Below are 12,040 nucleotides of genomic sequence, written 5' to 3'. Positions count from 1 at the left end.
CTTAAGCAAGTTCAGTATGTTTATGAGCCCTGGTTTCCTCCTTATTTATTTATTTAAAAAAAGATTTTATTTATTTGACACACAGAGAGAGAAAACAAGTAGGCAGAGAGGCAGAGAGAGTGGGAAGCAGGCTCCCTGCTGGGCAGAGAGCCCGATTTGATTAGGGGCTCAATCCCAGGACCCTGCGACCATGACCCAAGCCGAAGGCAGAGGCTTAACCCTCTGAGCCACCCAGGCGCCCCTGGTTTCCTCTTTATAATGGAGATCTACCACCCATCTTCTGAACAGTTGTTGGCAGGATTACTCCTGTTAGGAAAGGGCTTGACATGGCAGGTGTTCATAGAACGAGTGATCGATTGTTGCTTTCCTCTTTACTCCTCATCTGTAACCCCTGCAGCACTCTCCTGTTCTCGCCCTCTCTTCTGCACAGCTGCCACTAGCACCGAGACACACAGGAAGAGGTCCCAGACCCTTTACCTTGGCCTCCTGCGGGCCTCTCTTCAACACGTGCTTACTCACACCTGTGCTTTGTCTGTCTCAGGACATTCATCTTTTCCTCAATAGACTGTTTTCTGACTCCTGGTCTCAGCTGAAGCCATTTTACTTGTCTACGGAGCCTGTCTCTTCATCTCTACCCACAGAAATTCTGCCCATTCATCAGCACTAGTCAAATGCCCTCTCCTGGCTCAGCGCCCTCCCCACCCCTTTTCTGTGTCCACTATGTCTTACTCCTCAACATGTACTCAGCATCATGCCCTGAATGACAATTAGGTACAGACCTCGCTTCCCCTGTTGGATGGCAAACTTGCAGCAGTCTGGATTTCTCTTTGGGCTACTTGTTGCTCATTTGAACTACACTGAATAGAGTCCCTCCCAGATCCTTTTCCTAGCTTAACTCAAACTAGCCCCAAGCCCAATCCCCCAACTGACCCTTTTTGATCTCACTGGTCTTGTTCCCTAATCCTGTTTTTCTAACTGAACCCCAGCACGTCATCCTTCACCAAGAATTGATTCCTCGTTCCAGCTCTCGAGAGCAGAAGCACACATTCACACCTCCCCAGTGTTTCACAGTAGGCACTGAGTCATCCCTTGGGGATCCCTGGGCCCCCTCCCTGCCCCCACCACGGTGGACAGGATGCCTGCTGCCTGGCCCCGGGGGGTCAGAGGAAGCCAGGGCCTCTAGGGCTCAGTATTTTTATCAGCCTAGGAAACAAGAGACACAGAAGCGGAAACCCTGTGGTCAGAGAAAGTGAACAGCCCTCATCTCAGGGGAACCCCCAAGAGGGCTGGGGGCCAGACACCAGGGAGGGACGTTGAAAAGAAGGTGGTTTGGGGGCCAGGTATCAGGGCTTATTTTGATTTGGTTTTATGTAACTCTTGCAGAGTGGAAACGATGCGCTTCAAAACCAGAGAAAAATTTGCTGGATGGAGGAGCAAATTTGGACACCAAAGGTTTCTGCTGCTTATCTCTCAACTCCCAGCTTAGGGATCCTAACCCCAACTCCCCCCAACTCCAAACCTGGGTTCTTTGCATGCCACTTCCGAAATCTCCGGCCTGTGAGAGGAACCGGACGCCTGGGTTGCTCACAGCTCGAAGGCTCTTCTCTGAATCACAGCAGCTTCCTCTCACAGGATCTTTCTCACCAGCCCTTCCTCCTTCCGACCCTGAACAGATGCCTGGTCCCTGGGAGGCCTTCCATCTCCTGGCTGTCTTCTCCCAAGGTCTCAGGCCCACCCCATGTTCCCCTGCTTCCACGGGCTTCCCTCTGTATGCTCTACCGCCCTCTGGGTGCTCTTGAGTACACCAGGGCTCCACACCTAAAAAATTCATTTCTGATTCTTAAGATTCTCTGTTGTAGACGCGTGTAGATTGCACACACCAGTGTATGCCTGTTAACTCTTTTCTTTTCGTGGAGTTTCCTGTTGTGTCCTGGAGGATGCCAGTGGCGTTTGGTACTGTCTGCAACTTCCTCTCCCCGTTGTGGGGAGCCTGAGTGGAGACTGAGTATGGAACAGTGAAAGGGATGGCGCCAGACCCCCTCCCACTGCCCCTCAGGACCTTTTCCTCGACTTCAGCAAAAGGGGTGTATCTGGAAGGCCAAGCCTAGACTGCCCAGAGATAAAGCCTAGGTGTGGGAGAGGGGCAGAAGCTGGAGAGGACTGGGGCCCTGGAAGAGACCTAGGACTGAGGAGCTAGAGGGGAGACGGCCTTGGGTGTGGATCCCTGGTTGCCCAAGAACAGACAATCCAGGTTACATAATTTGGCTCTTTCCACCTCCTTCCCCTGCTCCTAATTTTAGCAACCGAAATTCCACTCCCCCACAGGGCTCTTCCTCTGTCCATTCTGCTTCTATCCCATCCTCCCACAACCTCCTCATGGCCCCCAGCTCCAGCTGCCCCCAACTCAGATCAGTGACTCAGCAAAGGGAAAGCCCTGTGTTGGGGGAGGAGGATGTGGTTCTGGCTGGGGAACTGGGGAGAGGAGGGAAACTGGTTTTGTTCCTTTTTTTGTCTCTGTTCTATTTCTCCAGTCACTGACAGTAGAGGAGCACAGCGCAGGGAGTGGTGACTGGTGGGCAAACTGGGTCTTCTCAGAGCTGCCTTTGTGGCTGGGCAAATAGTGCCTTCTTGGCTCCAGCTGAGAGCCCATCTTAGTGTGTACGTGCGTGTTGCAGGTGTGTAGGAGCTGCGGGTTCTGGCAGGCGGGGTGCGAAAGGAGATGTCATGTATGATGAAAACCACAGCAATGGAAAAAGGCAGAGGAGACACCAGGAGTGAGATGTGGAACCAGGTCTTATTAGGAAATGGAGGAGTCAAGGAGCAGTGGTGGTGGCCCATATCCTCCCCACTCCCACTCATTACAAGTTTCGCTCCCACCCCATATCCTTCGCTGTGTAGCATCAGCCTCTTCCTCGTTGTCCCCATACCTGACCTTCCCCTCACTACTGCCCTGCCTCTAAGGCTGCATTCCCTGCAGTTTCTCACTCTTTCTCTGGGGTCACTTGAGGGCCTCCGCATGGCGGTTCAGGGCTTGAGAAAGGGCCGTCACAGCCCCCATCACGCGGCCCAGCTCCCAGGTCTCAATCTGGCTTCGGAATCGCTGCAGGAAGCGGTCAGGGTGCCAGCGGACCTGCTGGACCCTCAAGTACCTTCTCAGGGCCCCCTGCTCCTCCAAGGGGGGGCCCCTGGCCACCAGGGCTGCGGCCATGGCCTCGGGGTCCCCTCCTCCAGGGCAAGGCCAGGGCACATCGCCAAAGCGCCAGAGGCTACCCCTCCCTGCTCCTCTTGGGTGTTCTGCCCTGGGCCCAGCCCTGGCTGGCTCTGGCCCTTGGTCCCCACGAGCCTCCTGTGCCCTCTTGGCTCGGCTCTCACGCAGTTCTTCCTCCTTGGCCCGGGCTCGCTCTCGGAAGAGCCGCTGCTCCTCCTCCTGCCGTTGCCAGCTGTGACTGGAGCCCTCAGCCCGTGGGGGTTGGCAGGCTCCCTCTGCCTCGCGCTGCTGCTGCTGGTGCTTCTGTGCATGCTCCCGGGCTAGGCGCTCTGACCAGGCTGAGAAGGACTCGGGCTCCTGGGTCTCATGAGAGGCATCATCTGTTTGGGAGGGCAGGATGGGGGTGGCTGGGAAATGCTGTTGAGGAGGTGACAGTCAAGAGGGGAGGGCAGTATAGAGGAAGGGGGTACAGGAGCCAGCAGGAACATGCATGCGGTGGGTACAGAAAAGCAGTCAAGGGGAAGAAGGGCAGCTGTGGATGGGAATGGATTCCTCACCTTCAAATCTCCCAATGACCTCTTGCCACTCATCCTCCAGCTCTCCCTGCAGCTTCTGCCTCCATTCCCGCTCCTTAGAGGCCTCGTCGTCCTCCTCCTCTTCAGCAGAATCCCAGGGGGGTCCCCAGCCCAAAATTTGCCCAGGGGTCTCCCCATCCTTATTCTTTATTCCCATAGCAGAAGGGCAGCGACTCAGTAGTGGCAGGAAGAAGTCCGTGTAGGCTGTTGGTGGGAGAGCAGTGAGCAGAAATTAGCTGGGACTCCTATTCCTTGACACGGCTGCCATCTTGAATCCTGCTGGTCACTCATGCCCTTGGTCCTACAGCAATGGAAATGGTTGCCCACACAGAAGCCTCCTGGGTATTAGGAAATCACTGTCACTGACAAATATTTACTGATAGCTTACCACATGTGTGAGAAGCGTGGTAGTTTAAAATATTCTGATCCGAGTCCCTACAAACTATTTTAGTGTCCTAGGAGTTTCTACTGTGTTAAATGACATTTTCCAGCCTGCCTCCAGACACCCTGGGCAATGTCAAAAAACTCTATGTATTTCATTTTTGGTTGGAAAATATTGTCACTTTACAACTCTTACTGTGTGTTTCTGACCCAAAGCTATACTTCAGACTGGTAAAATAACTGAACATTTTACTCTGTACCATTATAAATATATAAATAAAGAACAGGAACCATTTCAGATCACTTTTCAATAAACTGAGTAAAATAAATGTTTTCAGGGAGGGGAATTTCTCTCAGCCAACCTCATACAGCGCATTCTGGGAGGGGGTGGGGAGGTAGAGGGTCTACACTAGCAACAAGTTTAAGCCACAGATATGTTCTCCACAGCAAAGCAAGCTCTTTCCAAATTGACTACTGATCTAGGGCAGGAGAAAGGGGCTGAGATAGAGGGTCCCACCCACGTGCTGGCTGACAGGAGGGTAGTGGTAAAAAGAAGGACTGATGTTCCTGAACTCTCCTCTTTCCTGAGCCCTGACCTCACTGCATCCACTCTAGCATCAGCTGAAGGTCATGCTGCCCACTTTATGGCCAGCCTGGCACTCTACCCCTGGCCCAGCCCGCCCCCTATGGCCACCAAGCACCTCTTTCACTCCTGGGACAGAGGAAGGTAAGTGAGGCACCCTCCCTTCCTGTGGACCTACTTTCTCTCCTTAGGGCATGGAAATGGGTGGCCAGTCCTCAAATCTTTACTTTGTGGTGCTGCCAAGTACTGGCCAACTGGCAAAGGGATGGGACAAGGGAAGGGTTATCCTGTCACTGCCAGGAAGGTAGGAAGGTAGGATAACACAATGGGCCCACCTTGGCTGGGCAAGGCCCATCGCCCCCCACCCATCATCTCTTGGTACACTTGCGTGATGCCCAGCTTAAACCCCATCAGGATGAGAGGAGGAGGGGCCACTTCTCTTTACCACTGATGTGACCTGTCACTAGCACTCTCCACCTGTGCCACCCAGCAAATAGCTAGTCCTGTCTTTCAACTGCTTACTCCCCACTACAGTTCACAGCAGGTACGAGGATAGGTGCGTGTTCAGGCTTGCACAGGTTTTTAAATTCATGGGTTTTAAGGACTATAAAACATGGTAAGTAAAATATGGTACAGAATATTCAATAACCCCTAAAAATGTTCATGTGTGGAAAAAGCTGGCTATGAAACTATACATAGGATTCAACCACAACTGTGTAAAAGAAGAGACCAAATCCTATGGTTGGAAAAAAAAAAAAAAAACAGACTAGAAAAAAATATGTAAAAACCTTAGTCTCTGGGTGGTAAGACTATGGATGGCTGTCCTCCAATCTTATTTGGTTAATATTTTATTTAAAAATTTAAAAAAGATTTTATTATTTACTTGGCAGAGAGAGACAGCAAGAGAGGGAACACGAGCAGGGGGAGTGGGACAGGGAGAAGCAGGCTTCCCACTGAACAGGGAGCCTGATGTGGGGCTCCCTCCCAGGACCCTGGGATCATGACCTGAGCAGAGGGCAGATGCTTGACTAAGCCACCCAGGCACCCCTGGTTAATGTTTCAATATGAAAGGGATATAACTAATGAGAAAATTTTCTTTTTAAAGAACGAAGAATACATTTAATCTCTGTTAACAGTTTGCTATGGTCCCTTCCGGTCCTGTCTGGGTACAAATGCATACACAGGATGACTTTTTTTCAGAGATATGTCATCATGCTATATGTTTTGTTTGGCAACTTGCTTTTTTCACCTACCATCTCATTCGTACTTTTCCATAGGAGCGTACACAGTCTACCTCATTCTTTTTTATGACCATGTAGTGTTCCGCTATGTGTATGAAACAAACATCTCCCCACGCCCAGTCAATAGACTTTGTTTCCAAAAATGTTCGGCCTCCTACATTTGTCTTTGTAGACTCCTTACAGTATTTCTGTGGGGTAAATTATCAGAAGTGGAATTTCTGAGTCAAAGGACATGAGCGATTTTACCAAACTGCTCTCAAATTTGTGCCAGCATATACTCCTACAGAGAATATAAGAATGCCTGTGTTGTCCTTTACCAAGATTGAGTATCATCAACCAACCCTTTTAATTTCGCTCATCTGATATATGAAAAAAATGATCTTATTAATGAAATTTACTGTACTTTATATGTTCTTTGGCTTTTTATTTCTTTTTTTAAAAGATTTTGTTTTTAAGTAATCTCTATTCACGACCCTGAGATAAGAGTCACAGGCTCTGGTGACTGAGCCAGCCAGGCGCCCCTGGCTCTTTACTTCATTTGTGAATGACCTGTTCATATTCTCTGCCTACTTTTCTCCTAGATATTATATATGTAGACACGAGAATTCTTTATATATTATAGATATCACCCCCTGTGTCAAGTATTTGTAAATAATTTCTCCCATATTTGAAAGGTTTTTATGTAGTTAAATCCATATCAATATTTTCTTTTATAGCCTTTGGCTTTACTGCATCCTTAGAAAGGCTTTCTCCCCCCTAAGATTATAAAAATATCCTCTTGTGGTTTTTTTCTACTATCTTTTCATTTATCTAAAAAAATGTAGGGGCGCCTGGGTGGCTCAGTTGGTTAAGCATCTGCCTTATGCTTGGATCGTGGTCCTGAGGTCAAGCCCTGTACAGGGCTCCCTGCTCAGTGGGGAGCCTGCTTCTCCCCCTGCCAACTGCTCCCCCTGCTTGTGCTCTATCTTTTTCAGATAAATAAATAAAGTCTTTAAAAAAATGTAGAAAGTATAGTACAATAAGCACTCCTATTCCTCCCACAAGGTATGTTACTGTTCTGTAATTTTTGCAACATTATTTTGTCTTCAAGAAATAAACTACCATAGATAAAACTAAAGATTTCTCTGATGCTGCCTTCTAAATTTTATTCCCCTCCCCAGAGGAAACTCCTCCCATGAATATGGTACAAACCCTTCCAGTCACACTTAGATCTTTAAGCAGCTGTACTTCTGAGTCAGTAGGACTGTTCCTCAGATGGGCCAAATACTTCAAGGTTGTTTATTAAATAGCTCGCTGCCCTCTGGTGATTTGAAATGTCACCTTTATCATCAATTTAGCAGTACAGATTGGCTTCCCAGTGCTCTTTAATTAGTATGGTGTACTTTTTTATTAGGAAAAATATGTATGAAAAAAAATCTGAAGTAAACATGTACTTTGCCTTAGTGACAGAAGCACTGTTCTTCCCCTCTCCATTTTGAGACGTGATTTCTACCTTAAAGGGATGTTCACACTGACTGGCACAACACATTTTTGAAAGACACCAATACTGGAAGCTTATATTGAGTGATGATTGACTGAGGCATGGAGGAAGAAAAGGTAAGGGGGGGTGGTCAAAGAGGGCTTCAAGGAGGAGGCGGGGCTTATGTTGGGCTGGGAAGGGAGGATAACTTAGCAAAGTAAAAATCAGGTGGATGGGGGGCACCTGGGTGGCTCAGTGGGTTAAGCCTCTGCCTTCAGCTCAGGTCATGATCTCAGGGTTCTGGGATCGAGTCCCACATCGGGCTCTCTGCTCTGCAGGGAGCCTGCTTCCTTCTCTCTCTCTCTCTCTCTGCTTGCCTCTCTGCCCACTTGTGATCTCTCTCTGTCAAATAAATAATAAATCTTTAAAAAAAAAAAAATCAGGTGGATGGGAAGGCAACAGGTAAGAGATAGGCAGTCTTGTGAAAAACACGTTTGGGGTCACTGAAGACAGAGCTACGTAGCTGGAGCTGCAGGTTTGTGGTTGTGCTATGGTAGGAAAGGCTGGAAAGGCAAACGGAACATAAACCAGACAGCTCAGCTATCTGCAAAACAGGGCCACAGCTTACTCCTACTGTGCAGCTCAAAGTGAGTAACGGGTGGTAGAGGTCTGGTACTGTGCTGGCGCAGAGCAGAAGTGCACTCAATGTGACATAAAAAAACAACAACAACAAAAAAAAAAAAAAACAGGCTGCCTTTGGACTTTCTTCTTTTTGCAAAGACTGTGAGAAAATGACCTATTGTTTCTTAGTGTTCACTAGTTCTTGTTGTGTGTAGAGAATGGTTATTGTCTGACTAAGGTATGTTTATACGAGGGTCTTTGACACCTAAGACCACTTCCCCAGGAGGTGACGGGCCCCAAAAGGAAGTTACCGAAAGCCATTCATTGGCATCTCATTGGTTATGACCACATAGCCCAGTCAATCCAGCAGGAACTGCCTCACCCCTTGCACCTAACTTGGGAAAGGGGGAAAACCTCCCTTTCCTCAGGGGATCCTGGGTCATTTCATTTGTTCAAAGAACGGATTTGCATTTTAAGACCTAAAGGTCTCTAAAGAAGCTCCAGACTGAATGAGATGGGCCACTCTACCGAAGAGCCATAAGGCCACCTGGTGGCAGGGCTGTCAGGGAACAGAAGAAGTAAGGCCTGAGAAGATACCAGGGCTTGGTTGGGGACTGAGTGCAGGCCTCCCTTAGGAAGACAACCTGTTGGCTAGGATATTTCAGGAAGTTCCTGAACCTTCAAGACCCTAATTTCCTCATCTGTAATTGGATAATAGTATCGATCTCATATGCTTCTTAGATGTCAATAAAGTTAAGGAAGATCCTACTATGAGAGAGATTTTTATTCCTCAAAAAGCCATAATTTGGTAGTATAAGAATAAAAATAACAATACTTTTCATCTGGTGGGTGCCAAACCTGTACCAAGTGCTTGCCTCATTTACTTGTCACAACTTCCATTTAGAGAGGCAAGTTAAAAAATTAAAAAAAATAATAATTAAAAAAAGGGATTAAAATTGGGCTCATGGAAGTTAAGCTGCATGTCCCTGGTACACAGCCTGTAGGTGGTAGAGTCTGAACTTGGAGAAGGTCTGAAATCTGCCACAGGGTTTTCTGCTCTCTTGCCATGTTTAATGTCAGCTGTCAAATTAGATGCCTACATTTTGCAAACCTCCTCGTTTTAAGTTTTTGGTTTTTAAAAAATCTGAATATGCCAGCCTATCTTACTATATTAAAGGGAATTAAAGGTGTTTTTTTTTTTTTTTTCCTATATGGGGAAAGTTTTGGGGGTAAGAGGAGTTTCTGCTGGGGAGCTAGAAGATGGTAATAGTAGCAATCAAACTGGGTTGTTCATCCCAACCTAGGGATTTTCCTCTACTGTTCTTACTTTAGAAGGAAAATCTCTAGCAGGGGAAAATTGCCAGAGGGTTTTATTTTCCTAAGGGCTGCTACCTCTACAAAGCTGTGTCCATTGTCAATAGGTCCCCATCTGAAACCCTCAGTGTCAAAGGTTTTTCAGAACTCAGATGTTTTTGGGATTTGGTAGATCTGATCTGAAAGTACATACACTGTATATTCAGTAGCTGGGGAGGGCCTGGGCTGCTCCAATAATCAAACACATGAATGTTTCTGTGGAGAAATGTATGAACATTGACATCTGTAGGATGAAAATGACTCAGATAGTCTCGCTTTAGTTCAGGTTAGTTTTTCTCACCAAACGAGTCTGGTGAAAAATGTTTGGGTCTTAGTGTTTTTGAGTTGCAGAGAGGATGGTGAAGGGAGTACGGATCTGTTGATAACAGGAACACCACTGGCCAACATCTACTGTGTGCTAATCACATGCCAGGTGCTCTAATTACGTATTGCGTCATCAAAATATATGATACAGCATGGGTGTTTTGAACATGGGCGCTATCACTGTGTAAATCTATAATGTATCACACAGGGTGAGGCAGTTGTTAAGAGCACAGATGATTTAGCTAGGCTGCCTGGATTCTAATTCCTCATCTGAGAAACAGGGGATAATATTAGTACTTATTGTTATGACAATTAACTGGGCTGTTTTGTGAGAAGTGCTGGGACGTAGTGAGAACTGTTATTTAATTCTGCACGAGGGCAAACTAAGCGTCAGGGGAGTTTAGTAAATAGCCCAAGAATATACAGCTGTTAAGTGTGGCACGGGGATTTGAACCCAGGCAATGGAACTGCAGAACCTAACCTCTATCTTACTTTTGCACTGCAGGCAAACCACCAGTCAAGAGACAAAGGAGCTATAATCTTATAAGCTGTGAAATTTGAAGCTGCTGTTTTGAGAATGTTGCGTTCTTCAGACAATGGTAGCTCAGTAATATAAAGTCACAAATGCCAATGGGGTCAACTACCATCCCAGGCACAACTAGCTTATTTTTCAGCTGCTGGCCTTCATCTCATTTGCGGTCAGTCAGTGGCTCACGACCTTGTTCCCCACCAGGAAAACTCACCATCAGGGCCCTGGCGGGCAGCAGCGTGCAGCGCCGTGTCCCCGTGGCGGTCCTGGTGGGCAGGGTCAGCCCCAAGCCGAAGCAGCAGGCACAGGGCGGGGGCATCGTGGCGGGCACAGGCCCGGTGCAGTGGTGGGGGTTGCCCAGCGTCTACATCGAGGCCTGGGTGTCGCTGGAGGAGGGCCTGGGCCCGGACCAGCCGTCCTGCAGACAAGTAACGACGGAAGCGACGTTCTCGGCGTTGGCGGCGGGTAGTGGAGGCCATGGAAGTCTTGGGCTGAGGAAGAAGGAAAAAAAGGCAGCTGTCAGGGCCCCAGCCTGGCCAGGTCCCTCCCCCGCCGCCCCTGACATCCCCTCTTGTTCCTCCCTTCGGCCCCCCTTCTTCCTACATCTTCAGCAAGAGATGAGGTCTCTCCTAACTCTCATCCCTCAGCCAGATGCTAGGTTTGAAAAAAATTTTGAAGGGGGCTTGGGTCACAGATTTTTTAACATAAAATTTGAGAAAAGGGTAATTGCTTTGAGGTTCATTAGCCCAGATAATTTTTAATAGGAGACTTTGAAAAAGACAAATAAAGAATGATGGGGAAAATATTTATCAACAGAAATCTGAATTTAAAAGTCACAGATAATTTCAAATAATAATCTAGAAATGGAATATGATGTACCCGGCAGACAGATGTGGAGGCTTCTCCCTCTGGGACCTGGGGGGAGGGGTTACTCATCAGACCTGCCCCCCCACCCCCCTAAGTACCCCCAGAGATGTAGGCCCGAGGCCTGTGTTTAAAACGCTGCGAGGAAGGGAGGCGGGAAGGGCGGGGACACTCTAGGCTGGCGGAAATGGCGCAAGCCGAGACGCAGGTAAAGGGCGGAAATGAACTCGTTACCGGATGTCGTCTCTCCCTCCGAGGGGGCGAGGTGTGTGTGTTTCCTCAGTCTGGTCTCGGGTGGGGAACTTGGGAACTTAGGATAAAGGGTCCGCCTGAAACCGGAAGACTGGACGACAAACGAGGAAAAGGAGACCAGCATGGGAGAGTAAAAAGGCCGATTTAAAGATTTATTCTCTCCTCCCCCAACTGGGAAGAGAGAGGAGATGGTTCAGAGATAGAAGATGATAAGAGAGAGAAAACAGGGGAGACAAGAAGGATTAAAAGTCATAGTGAAAATGGAAAACCACGACGAGGCCAAGTATAGGGCAAAATAAAAAAAGACGTGTAAAGACATAAAGAAACAACCGTAGGAGAAGGCAAACGAAATGGATGCAGAAATTTAGACTTGGGAAAGATAAAGGGAGATGGAAACGGGAGAGAGTGAAAAAAAGAGGGGAAGAGAAGTATGAAGAATTCAGGGAAACCCACCATCCTCTTCTCCCAATACGTGACACATGTTGACTTCCTTACCTTCTCAGTCCATTTTCAGTCCCTCTGCGTCTCCTTCTCACTCCTCTCTGGTCCTGCCCCCACTCCTGGACTTTCTGACCGGGAAAACCCTGCACCTGCTGCGATGGTGCCAGACAGCTTTGGGCCTGGTCTCTGCTGCTCCCAGGTGGTCCTTC

At 48.1% G+C, this 12,040-nt stretch overlaps 1 protein-coding gene across 4 annotated transcripts; it reads right to left on the bottom strand.

Annotated features, from left to right (window-relative positions):
* Nucleotides 1–2,775: 2,775 nt before the first annotated feature.
* On the bottom strand, nt 2,776–11,998 carry NFKBIL1 (NFKB inhibitor like 1). 4 transcript variants are annotated; one of them, XM_032847309.1, is made up of 5 exons: nt 11,844–11,948; nt 11,373–11,481; nt 10,489–10,765; nt 3,766–3,987; nt 2,776–3,588 (listed from the first exon to the last, which is right to left on the bottom strand). In XM_032847309.1, exons 3-5 carry the CDS (start codon nt 10,751–10,753, stop codon nt 2,999–3,001), a joined length of 1,077 nt encoding a protein of 358 aa, XP_032703200.1. In that variant the 5' UTR covers nt 10,754–10,765; nt 11,373–11,481; nt 11,844–11,948; the 3' UTR covers nt 2,776–2,998. The 4 variants fall into 4 exon arrangements, with proteins under 4 accessions (XP_032703200.1, XP_032703201.1, XP_032703198.1 ...); XM_032847310.1 differs by lacking the exon at nt 11,373–11,481 and having other exon boundaries at nt 11,886–11,998; XM_032847307.1 differs by lacking the exon at nt 11,373–11,481 and having other exon boundaries at nt 11,844–11,954.
* Nucleotides 11,999–12,040: the final 42 nt, after the last annotated feature.

The sequence above is a fragment of the Lontra canadensis genome, unplaced genomic scaffold (genome assembly GCF_010015895.1).
Source record: "Lontra canadensis isolate GAN:19392208 unplaced genomic scaffold, GSC_riverotter_1.0 scaffold186, whole genome shotgun sequence".
Taxonomy (NCBI): Eukaryota; Metazoa; Chordata; class Mammalia; order Carnivora; family Mustelidae; genus Lontra; species Lontra canadensis.
The sequence above is the reverse complement of the archived record's forward strand: the minus strand, read 5'-3'. Positions and strand labels throughout refer to the sequence as shown.